Source organism: Cyrtonyx montezumae, unplaced genomic scaffold (assembly GCF_038088225.1).
Source record: "Cyrtonyx montezumae isolate F1298 unplaced genomic scaffold, pur_monq_1.0 scaffold_10, whole genome shotgun sequence".
Classification (NCBI taxonomy): domain Eukaryota; kingdom Metazoa; phylum Chordata; class Aves; order Galliformes; family Odontophoridae; genus Cyrtonyx; species Cyrtonyx montezumae.
This window is the reverse complement of record NW_027071826.1, coordinates 20,175,166-20,186,716: the sequence shown is the minus strand read 5'-3', so window position 1 is coordinate 20,186,716 and position 11,551 is coordinate 20,175,166. Positions and strand designations below refer to the sequence as shown.

The 11,551-nt window shown below is 55.8% G+C and overlaps 1 protein-coding gene across 1 annotated transcript; it reads right to left on the bottom strand.

The window, feature by feature from the left end:
• Positions 1-7,036: 7,036 nt before the first annotated feature.
• On the bottom strand, positions 7,037-11,220 carry IRF2BPL (interferon regulatory factor 2 binding protein like). The gene has a single exon (XM_065751841.1). It carries the CDS (start codon positions 9,987-9,989, stop codon positions 7,764-7,766), a length of 2,226 nt encoding a protein of 741 aa, XP_065607913.1. The 5' UTR covers positions 9,990-11,220; the 3' UTR covers positions 7,037-7,763.
• Between the last annotated feature and the right edge of the window lie 331 nt (positions 11,221-11,551).

The following is an 11,551-nucleotide window of genomic DNA, read 5'->3' as shown; positions in this document are numbered from 1 at the left end:
AATATTTGTTTGTAACTCTTTATTTATAGCAGTGAGGGGATGGGAGGTGAGAATGGCTTTTATAAAAGCAACATTAATCTGATGTGTGCTTTCAATAAAGGTGCTACATATTATCTAATGTTATTGCTAACCAGTTCTATAAAGTTGTATTGTAATTAATTTCCATAGCAACGTGGCTATGGCATACATCCTGTGTTATAAATCAGAGGGAGAAGGAACGGGAGAAGCATAAAGTAAAGACTACAGAGCAGAAACTGTCTTGATTATTACTTGCATCTCGAACATTCTTATTAGTCCAATTTGTTTAAGCAGTGTTTATTTGTAGGTCATCTTGAGGATCCAGCCAGGCTGCACCTGCCTCCCCAGGCATGCTCAGACATAGCCTGGGATTGCACATCTTCAAGGGAGAGCAGGGTGGGGTTTCTTTAAATGACACAGCCCTCTGCTAGGAGGAAGTTTCAAGCTGGAACTTGCAAAATATGCACAACGCACTGCTGTGAAAATCATATCAACAGAACAAGGAAGATCTAGGCAGAGAGCTGCAAGTAATCATGCAAAAAAGCCAAAAGGAGCTGCTCTTTGTGTTAAGCGTGAGCAGTGCAGTTCTCAAGAAATGCTGTTGTCTCTTCTAGCATGAGGAAAAACGGGCACAAAAGCATGAGAATTTCTGCACTGTTTCCTGATACTTAACTGTCCCACAAACCACTAGGCACCTATCAAGGATGCTGACTCGTGAATCTATCACAGGTCGCAGGTCCATGTTAGCACAGCGTGACTCTGTTCATGGATCCCCAGCTGAAGCCATCCTGACAGTTCCACCTCTTACTGCCTCCCTTCCAGCACAAGTGACGCAATGAGCACAGCTGAGAGAGCGTGTTTGGATGAGCTGGAGAAGAGCTGAAAGCAAGCAGGAGGAGGAGGGGAGAACAACCTCTCAAAACCACAACAAATGTTTGCCAAAATGGAGGATGTATACTTAACCAAGGTACAGCTTTTGAAAGGCTGCTTCCTTCCGATAAGATACAAGGAATCATCTTTCACTGAAGGAGGTGGGATAAAATAGATGCACCAACTGGCCCTTCTTATCAGTGCAGTCTGAGTTCTTTGTGGAGGAATTATCTTTGCATGTAGCAGAGTCAAAACACATCAACAACGCTGAGCAAGTTATAGAAAATATTCAAAAATTTACTCCTGCAGTGAGGTGAGAACTTTTTCAGTTGCTTTAATCCTGGATATTTTATGCCTTCTTTTTTTTTTTCCTCTTCCAGGAATAAATTACAGATGCTGGAGAAGGGAGTTCTAGGAGAAAATGTCTAGCACATCCAGCAAACTCAAATGTGCTGCACCATTTTATTCAGAGGCCTGTACTTTTCAGCAGCAGACCAGATATTCAGGCTTCTCACCCCCTCCCTGGTTCTGCCCCTAGCTCTGACACAAATCAAATCTACAAAAGCACATTGTCCTTACCTCAACTGTGTGCCAGCCTGGACATGTTCAAATGAAAACCTGGGCTACGCTGTGATCTTTGCTTTTGCTACCGCGATATGCGCAGCAAAGAGTGAGATTGCCTCAGATATGTCTGGAATACAGCAATTCCAAACAACCCCCTCTCATCTTTGATTTGAATTTGCTGTGCTTTTCATCATCGCCAAAGGGGAGCTCCTACCTCTGACACACAGGTATGCACTCTCCTTCACCCCAGCCCTCGCTGTGTTGCATCAGCAAGAACAGCAACAGCCCACGGCCTTAAGAGCTATCAGTGAAGGACACAGGCTACAGCCTGGCTCTGGAAGCTGTTGTTCCCAAACGCCTGCGTGGTGCAAGCACTTTTGAGTTCAGCCATACGTGGTCATTATTACAACTTGCTTTTAACTCAGAGGAAGGGAGAGCAGCAGTCAAGCACAGGCAAGGTCTCCCTCTGATAGGCGCCTGCTGTGTGAGTTGGCTGAGCGCTGCAGCCTGCCCATCTGGAACATGGATAAACTCACCCAGCGACTGGAGGAGTGACTTCGCCCTTTACTTGGCGCAGTCCTCAATTAAGGTTAGCAAAGTCCTGTCTGGCCTTGCGTACAAAGCACTTACTCGTGGAAGGGCAAAACTCTGTTCTGGTTTCAAAGTAGACTCAGGTCCTCCCCCTAGAGCGAAGCCCCCACCTCCAGCCGGTCACGCAGAGGCAGGCTACTAAATCGGCAGATCGCCCGAGGAGCGAGCGGAGGCTTGCAGCAGCATGGCTGCTTTCTCTGCACATTCCTCTGGTGACGCTGCTCATTACCCAGCATGCAGATAACCCTGAGTCAAGGCTTTGGTATGAGCGGCGCTGCCAGGAGCTGCGTGCTCGGAATGGAGGCTACAGCCTGTGCCGAGGCGAAGCGCCCGCGGCCAGCTGTGCCCTGCTCGCCTCCCCCGGCTCCCACCGGATGCCCCTTTGCCCATCTGCAGAAAAGGAGCTTTCCAGTGCCTCCCGTCACCGTACCGCTCACCCAGGGATCACGCTCATTGAGAAGCTCTCGGCCTAATAGTAATCCCCACGAATTTAGCTGCTGCTAATAAATCCCACCCCTCCGCCCCTCCCAACCTGCCTCCATGCAAATCCATTTGTAGGTTACTTGAACAATAGCGGGTCTGCGATCAGCCCTCCCTGCTGGCAGCCCGCAGGGAGGGAGGGGAGGAGGATGATGACAGCGGGGAATTCTGCTCGGCTCCTTGAAGCTGCACAGACATGTTTCGTGTCCCCGTTCCCAGCCCCGTTGCGGAGGCAGGCGGCCGGGCGGGGATCGCCGCTCACACGCTTCCCGGCCCCGCACAGCCGGGTTCGGCTCCAGCCGGCGCTGCGGTCACGCTGCCAGCCCCAGCCCTTGCTCGCAGGGCGTGGAGCGAGGTGGGAGGCCTCCGCGCTGGCAAGAGCCCTCCCGAATAGAGGAGGCACAGGGCAGCGCTCGGCCAGTGCTTGCCGAGGGAGCAGTGCCGGCCTGAGCGAGAGCTCTGCCGGCCCCGTTATGGCTCTTCGTGGGGGAGAGCCCACGTTGTCAGCGGGTGTGGGAAGGGGTTGTTTCCAGACACTATGTTGCTTTTCACGACCGGCAGCAGCTTGCATCTTTGAGATTTCTCTGCAAAGGGTCACAAAAGCAGCAGCGAGCACATAATGGCTATGCCGGGCTCCAGGGGGAAGAGCCCTGAGCAGATGCCAAATCAGCTGAAACCTAAGAAGCTTGACCTTCCTCACCTCCACCCCTGCTCCCACCTCCTCCAAATAACCCTACAAGGGTGCATGGGAAGGCTGTGTGCTCAGCAGCAGGGAAACGCAATCCCGGCCAGCTGTGTGCACGGCTGTGTGCTGGGGGGCCCTGTGTTTTGGGCAGCCTTACCAGCAGCCCCCACCACCGCCAGCAAGACGCAGCCCGGCACAGCAGTGGGGATGAATCCCCCGGCCCCGAGTGGCCCTGCACGTCTGACCGGTTGGGGACCGTGCTGGCCAGCGGGCCGTGACCAGCGTCCTCCCTCCATCCACGTGGCTGCCAGCTCCCTTCTGCTTCTCCCTCCGCAATTCCCTGAATGGCTGACAGACAGTGGGTTTGCTGGCAGGAACTGGACGCGGTGCAGAGTCAGGGAGTGGTTTGTGGGAGCAGAGTGAGCCCGGCACAGTCCCCAGGCAGGCTGGCCCCCGAGCAGCCACGCAGCAGCCTCCTCAAGCACCTAATCCTTCTTTAAAGGCACGCACCCGTCTGCTGCTCCTCCCGTGTCAGCCCTCAGTAAAGCCTCGCTGTTCCCAGTCTGTATTGCAGGTTTTAAAGCAGGAACCGAAACAACAAAAGCTCAGTACACGCTTTGCAGACACTATTGAAAATAAACACAGCAGTTTCATGCTGTGTCTCCTTCCACACAAGAAGGTATAAACATGCCCTCTGCATCTTCAAGGGTATGGGTGTAAGAACAGCTATGTAGGTACAGAACTGTGTTTTGGGTAGAAAACGCATGCTGTAATGGATTCTGGTGGCTGAATGCCAAGGGGGAAGCTGTTCTGCTTCAAGAATAGCCCTACAAGAGTCAGCATTACAGTGTGACAGTTCAGTACTCTGCTACAAATCTACAGGATGTGTCACTTTGGCAGAGAAAGAGGCTGCTAATGCACAACACAAGCCATCCTGCTATGAATGGAGAATGGCTGCATACCACAAAAAAAAAAAAAAAGAAAAAAGAAAATGGCAAGAAGCAGAGGAGAGGGAAGCTGCAAAGCAACTACTGCATAGTAAGCTGGGAACCTGAGAGCTAGGAGGAAACAAAGCCCATTCCCTTGAGGGGAAGAAAAACTCGGTTCACAAGACACATAAAGAAGCAAAGACAGCCCTTTTTCCAAGGACTACTGCAAAGCTGTGCTGGCAGCCAGCCTGTTTGAAAAGACTGCCGTTTCAAAACAACGTCAGTCCTGACCAGTTCAGAGCTCAAATGCTGAAGGAGGGGAGAGGAAGAGCAATGCTTAGATGCACAACACTGCTAAGCAAACAGCAAAAATAACAGGGTTTGTAGTGAAGGACGCTCCTGATGGAGCTGTGTAGTATTTCCCCCGTAAGGACATAACATCTCCTCGCTGCACAAACACTTCTATCTCCAACTCGCACAGAGCTGCCAACACTTACAAAACAAACATTCAGTGACACACGTGTTCTAGCCCATTTCTTAGAAAATAAGGCTACGAGGCTATTAAAAGTAATGTCAAGAATAATCTCACTGGAAAAAAAAAACACCTTGTGAAAATAAAGCATTTAAATACTTCCCATTGCGAGAAGGAATGAGAGCACAACAAATGACCACCTGGACAAATAAATTTTATACATGATGAATTCGAGCAAACATTTAGCTTTACCTTAAATAACTGCAAAATAAGGCGGGGGTGGGGTGGAAGCACTGCTGTGAAACTCAGACCTCAGACATCTGCTGAAGCACTGCTCGCGGGCCCCATGCCGCAGCTCCCCTTTCCCCTCGTCAAAAAATGGCTACAGCCTGTTTGTCAGCTGTGGGCATCTTCAGAAAGTGAAAAACCTGTGGACGGGGTTCAAAGAAACGCTGGCTAATATGCCACGACTGGCTGCTTAATGAGCCAGAGTGAAGGAAAAGGTCACATGGTTCCAAAAAACCCTCCATACAACAAATGCCTGGAGCTATCGTTAACTTTAATTAACTGCAGTATTACAATTCACTTCAAGCTTATTTTCCACCTCTGTCTGCTGCCCCTTACCTGGGTCTTGTAAATGGTCTTACATTTCAAAAATTTTGACTGATAAAAGCTTTCCAAGGATGCTCTTCAGTTAGAGAAATCCACCGAATGAAGCTCTTCACAACCCTAACTACCAGTGATTGACTTCAAGATCACAAGAGCGTCTCTCTATAAATCTGGGGATCTGTACTTCTGGGACACAGCGAGGTGTCAGATAGCTGGAGCTTTTTACTGGCAGCTGCAATTCATGCATGAATATTACTTCTCTCCCAGTTAACTTCAGCTTCATCCCTGTGCATGATTCTTTTCTCTGTCAGTAATTAATCCACAATTTTAATTCCCCTATTTCTTGATTTGGACATAAACTGCCGTGTGAAAGCTGCAAGTTGTAAAATAATTCAAAATAAAATCAGTACAATTCCATACTCTAAAAATGTGCCAGCTGCAGCCAGTGATTAACTCAAGCCATTCAGGTTTCGAGATTTAGAAGCATCAGTGTATCAAGCTGCAGAAAAATAATCATATATATATGTATACAGTTACTGCCTGAAGTCACAAATACCCTGATGCGAAAGAAGGAATCTCAAGACATAACACCTCATATACAAAATAGCAGGAGTACATATCCACAGGAGAGAGCAAAGATCTGTGTGCATGCTCCCTAAGCACAGCGTCTCTCAAGGCTTCTGTCATTAGTCAGGCTTTCCACCAGGAACATACTTCCTATCAAGAGCAATTGGATACCAAATGCCATCCGGACATTTGAAAACAATCTCTGCACGTAATTGTTTTTTTGTTTGTTTGTTTGTTTTGTTTTGTTTCATAGGAAGAGGAATCCTTAACATTTGATAAAACTCAGAGCTCATCACCTCTGACACTATTACAATTGGAAGGTCTCTGTGCTCTACTGGTCAAACTGCAAAGGGTTTCTGCAGGGCTGATCAGCTTTTGGTTCAGCTTTTTCCTCCACTTGCCTCGCTGGAAAGGACAAAGTTCACATTAGGTTTGTTTGCGTTTTCTAGCTCGTGTGCAGGCCTGTGTATTTACTTTGCCTGTTGATCACCTAGCACGTATTGCAGTCTCCATAAAATGCCAATGTCACATAAAATAGTTAATTATACAAGAATTGCATGTGATCCCTACCAGAAGGAAAGCAGTTCAATGCAGCACTTTAAGGGAAGCTTCCTCACCTGAAAACACAACACAGCACAGCTCACTGTCACCAATTCCATTAGCAAAAGCCATTGCCCAGGGGGGTGGCAGCCCCCCGCTGCAGCACCAGCTGCAGGAGCCACCCACTGCCCGTTTGGTGCCATGCCACAGCCCTGCCCCACTGAGAGCCCACAGCTACCGCCAAACTGCGATGACTTCTAAAAACAGCCAGAAGTAACGACCACGTGATGCCGCTTTTTTTGTGAAAGAAAGCTTCCTCTCAAGTCTGACGCCTTCCTAAATTGCATGGGCAATGGACGCATCCTGTACTGCAAACAAGGCTTGCAGCTGGAGAGCTGGGGGCGGGGGGAGCAGGGAGGAGGAAATGAGATGCAGAAACAGTAAACAGAAAATGCTTAGTCAGCAACTGTTCCTGCAACATTAAAGGTGAAATGTAAATAGGCGCAATGCCAAGATTTAGATGAATTCGATAACGCCATCAACATCAACATCATCATCATCATCTCACGACGTGTATGTGAAAGTGTGCGAACAGTAGCACAATTAGTGTGGCGACCTGCAGCTCTCCCATCATAGAGACTTTTTTAAATGGGCACACACGGTACGTGCACACTGCCTGAGCTCTGCAAAGAACACCACTTGCTACTCGAGGAGTATTAATATCAATTGAATTTATTACAATTTACTAAGCTCCAAGGCACATTACAGTGTTCTGTTAACTACAGAAATGTATAAAGGACAAACAGAGCATGTTTTCATGTACAGCATTTTGCTCTACTGTTCAAAAGCATCCGTGCATCAATAAAAGCAAAAACGAAAAACACATGAAGATTAAAAACGTTCAGATCAATAGAAACAAAACTGAAACATTTTCCTTACAAACTTGCAACAAAAAAACCCTCCCCCCAGAGCCACCCCACCGTTTGCAAACAAAAAACAAAAACAAAAAATAAAGTGAAGGACTTAACACTCAGGGCTCATAAAACAGAAGCTGTCACCATTTTTCGTAGCAATTTTTTAGGCATCAACACTGGCCTTGGCAAAAAAAAAAAAAATTTTTTTCTTCTTTCTGTCAGAGAAGTGCATACATTTACAAAAATACACACCAGCAGCAGGTAATCGCTAAGGGCTATTAACTTGGTACCTAGCCAACACACTGCCAAAGAAATGAGAACAGGTATTATGTAGTAACCAAACAATATTATATTCTGTTTAACAAAAACCAGCTCTATCCTTCAAATGAAGAAGAGTACATACCTTTGTTTCAAAATATAGAAACATACGACGAAAATAATGTCTATACATAAGACTAACTTTTGCAGTTCGTTATATTCACAATTCTACATCTTCAGGAGCCTGAAGGGATCGGATTTCCTACTCAAGGGTCTCTCTCCTTTTTCACTTTAACGTCCCCAGCTAGGATGGTAGCGATCTCGCCCTGCATAAACGCCCAAGGCACATTGGAACCTACGAGGGGGCATTTCTCTCCGCTGGGGCAGTAGACCTCGCCGGTTGCCCCCTGGGCTTTGATGCTCTCTCTGGAACAGGGGAAGCAGAACTTGTGGCTGGGCACCGAGGGGCACTGAACAAAGTGGGTGTCCTCCAAGCGTTCGTGGCAAATGGTGCAGCACAGGGGCCCGCTGTTGGCCATGGGGGAGTCCGGAATGTTTTGGGGGTGCACTTGGTCCATGGCGGGGTGGGCGCTGGGGGGAGGAGGGGCCACTTGCAGGTTCATGTCCCCATTGCGGGAGGCCAGGCGGCGCTGGCCTGGCACGGAGGCCGGTGACACGGGGCTGCTGCTGTTTCTGCGGGTAGAGGTGGTGGAGTGCACCGAGCTGCCGTCCTTGGGCGAGTGGGCATTACCCAGCGTGTCAGCCACCGACATGAGCGCAGCCATGGGGGACTGTCCGTTCTGGGGGGCGGACTCGGGCGGCGTGGTCCGGTTGGAGTGGGGCCCAAGGGGCGGTGGTGGCGGCGGTGGGGGGCCCCCACCGTGCACTGCCCCGAAGCCCCCAGCCGACATGGTGAGCTTGAGCGCTTCGCTCTGACTGGCCATCCACTGCTGCCGCTGCTGTTCATCGCTCAGCTTCAGGGCCCCTTCGGCCGAGTCCGAAGGCTCAGGGGATGCCTTCCTCTTGCGCATGGCCCCACTGCCGCTGCCACCACCGCCGCCCGGGCCCCGGGAGGCTGCGGCCGCACCCTGCGTCCCGCCAGCGCCGGCCCCCGGCCGTGGGAGGCTCACCAGTGCTGTGGGCAGCATGGGGCAGCTGGCGTCCAGGTAGGGCTGCGGCAGCATGTCAGCGCCTACCAGCTCCTTGAAAAAGCGCACAGACTCGGGCAGCAGATCCCCCAGCAACCGCCAGTCGCCAGAGCCGTGCTTCTTCTCGTACTCCAGGTACTTGAAACCCGAGGAGAGTCCGCGGCCGAAGTCCTTCATGCAGTCCTGGTACATCTGTTTGGCCACGCCGGAGGCACTGGAGAAGACCGTGCCAGATCCACTGGGATACTCGATGAAGAGCTTGAGCTCATAGTCCATGCCCGGCTTGGAGACGGCGTCAAAGGCGAAGACGCGGCCAAGCAGGGCGTGATCCTTCTTGAAGCGCACCTCGTAGGGCGTGCAGCCGGCCAGCGTCAGCAGCGTGTCCCGCACAATCTTGGGCTTACTGGCCCACTCCTCGGCCCGGTTCCGCAGGCTCTCGCTCAGCTCAGCCAGCGCCTCGGCGTTGCGCTGCTTCTCTTTCAGCTCGCGCTCCTGGTCGCTGCTGGACACCGAGCCCGGCCGCTTGCCGCAGCCCTCCGGGGCCGAGCCGCCGCCTCCCCCGGCGCCGCCGCCGCCACCGCACGCACCCCCCTGGGAGGAGGCGGAGGGCGCCGGGGGGCCGCCGCCGCCGCGGCCGCTCAGGCCCCCGTGCGGCGGAGGCAGCGCCACGCCGGAGGCGGCGGGTCCGTTGAGCAGGGTCTGCGGCAGCAGGTTGGGGGGCACGTTGAGCTGAGCGCCCGCCGCCCCCGGAGGCAGGCCGGACACCAGCCCGCCGTGTGCGCCTCGGCGCGAGGAGGAGGACGACGACGAAGAGTTGGGGCTCTGGCGGTTGAGCTCCGGCGGGCCGTCCTCGGGCGCCTTGGGGAAGCCGTTGGGCCCCCCGAGCCCGTTGGGCAGGCGGGCGCCGTGGCCGCCGCCCAGGCTGCCCGGAGGCGGCGGGTACTCGAAGCGGCCGCGCTGCTCGGCCGCCGCCGCGCTCAGCCCGTAGCGCTCCAGGCCGGACTGGGCGAGCCCCGAGGCCGCCTTGGAGGATGCGTCCACATGGTTGAGCTGCTGCTGGGCCGCCGCCGCCGCCGCGGCCGCCTCCTTGGCCGAGAGCGACACCGCCTTGACGCCGACGGGCGGCGGGGGGCCCGGGGAGCGGCCGTCCTGGAAGCAGCCGTGCGCCCGCTTCAGCTGCCGCGCCGTCTCTATGACGAACTCGATGCGGTCGGCGCCCTCGTAGTTGACGCAGCCGCGGCAGACGGGCTCCGTGAAGTCCCAGATCATGGCCCAGGGCATGCGGGGCAGGTCGCACAGGTAGCACGACTGCCGCCGTGACGACGACACCTGCGCGGCGGACATGGTGCCGCTGGCCGGGGAGCCGCCGCCGCCGCCGCCGCTGTCGGGGCCGCTTCGCTCTTCCCCCGAGGGCCGGAGCTGGAAGGAGCGTCCGTATCTGCTCCGAGCGCCGCTCGCGGCCGGGGCTCGCCCGCTCCTAGCCGGGGACGGCCGCCGCCGCCCGCTCCCGGCGCTGCTGCCCCGGCGGGGAGGGGAACGGCGTCTGCCGCTGCCGCGGGGGGCTGGGCGGGGGTCGCCTTCTCGCCGCGTCTGTTTCCCGGCGCTCTCTGCCTCTCCGCCGCTGCTCCTCCTCCGGGAGGAGGCGGAGGTGCTCGGAGGAAGACGAGGAAGGAGGGGAGGTGTGTGTGTGAGGGGGGGGTCACCTTCCACCCGCCGCGGCTGCCTGCCGAGCTCGCGCTCCGTTCCCTACGTGCTGATCCGAGCCGAACCGATCCGATCCGTCCCGCAGACGACGTGCACCCTGGCGGAGCGCCGCGACTTCCCCGAGCCGCTCGACAGCAGCGTGGCGAGCGGCGCCGCCTGCTCCTCACTCACATCCTCGCCGCTGTCTCGCAGTCCGAGCGCGCTGCCGCGCGCCGCCGCCGTGCCCGCGCGCCCCCTCCTCCGCGCCGCGCCGCGCTCCCCCCGCACCGCCCCTCCTCCTCCGCGCGCCCGGCTCGGCTCAGCATGGCTCAGCCCTGCCCGGCTCGGCGCGGGGCGGGGCGGGGCGGCGCGCCCGGGCGGGGCCCCGCGTCACGACCCGGCTCCGCACCCTGCTCCCCCGCCGCCTTCCTCCGCCCGCGTCACGCGTCCACTTGTTGCGCGCGGCACGCATGCCCGGCGCCCTGCCCGGCCGCGGAGCACAGTGGCGGGAAGCGCCCCTTCCCGCCGCACCGCCGGGCTGCGCCTTCTCTCCGCTCTCGTTTGCCGGGCACCAGGCCGCCCCGCCGGGGGGCTCCCGCGCGTCCCCGACCCGGGTGCCCGCGGTGCCGGGAGGGGCGGGGCGGGGCGGGGCGGGGCGGTGGACGAGGGAGCGCCGAGAGCGCGGGAGGAGGAGGGATCCCCGCGCGCCGTAGGAACGCCCGGCTTATTCTCCCGTTTACTCCTTTAACCGCCCGCTGACACCCGGGTAACGCTGCCACCGGGCAGAGCGCTCGCAACAGCTCCGCTCCGCGCAAATAAGCGGAACGTCCGCTTTGGCGGGAGGAAAGCGAAACGCAAACAGAGCCGGCCCTTCCCCGCCGAGCTCCGTGGGCGGAGCAGCACGGCGGACGCCGGCGTCGCACGGAGCGGCGCCGCTCGTGCCGAGAGCACCGTTGCGTCACGGGCGCGCCCTGCGCTCGCGCGGGGCACGGCGCCGCCCGCTGCGTCAGCGCGCTCCGGGAGCCTCTGCCGCGCCGCAGGGCTGCGCTGGGGGCGCGGTGCTGCGCCGCGGGCGGGGCGGGCGCGGACACCCGGACGCGAATGCGTGCGAGCGGCCGCTTACTGGCGCCTGAGCGCCGAGCACAAAGCTGCCTTGTGCCCGGCTAATAACGTTCCACAACTCAAATGACGAAAAGTTGTTCCTTTAAATAATTCCTTTCGTA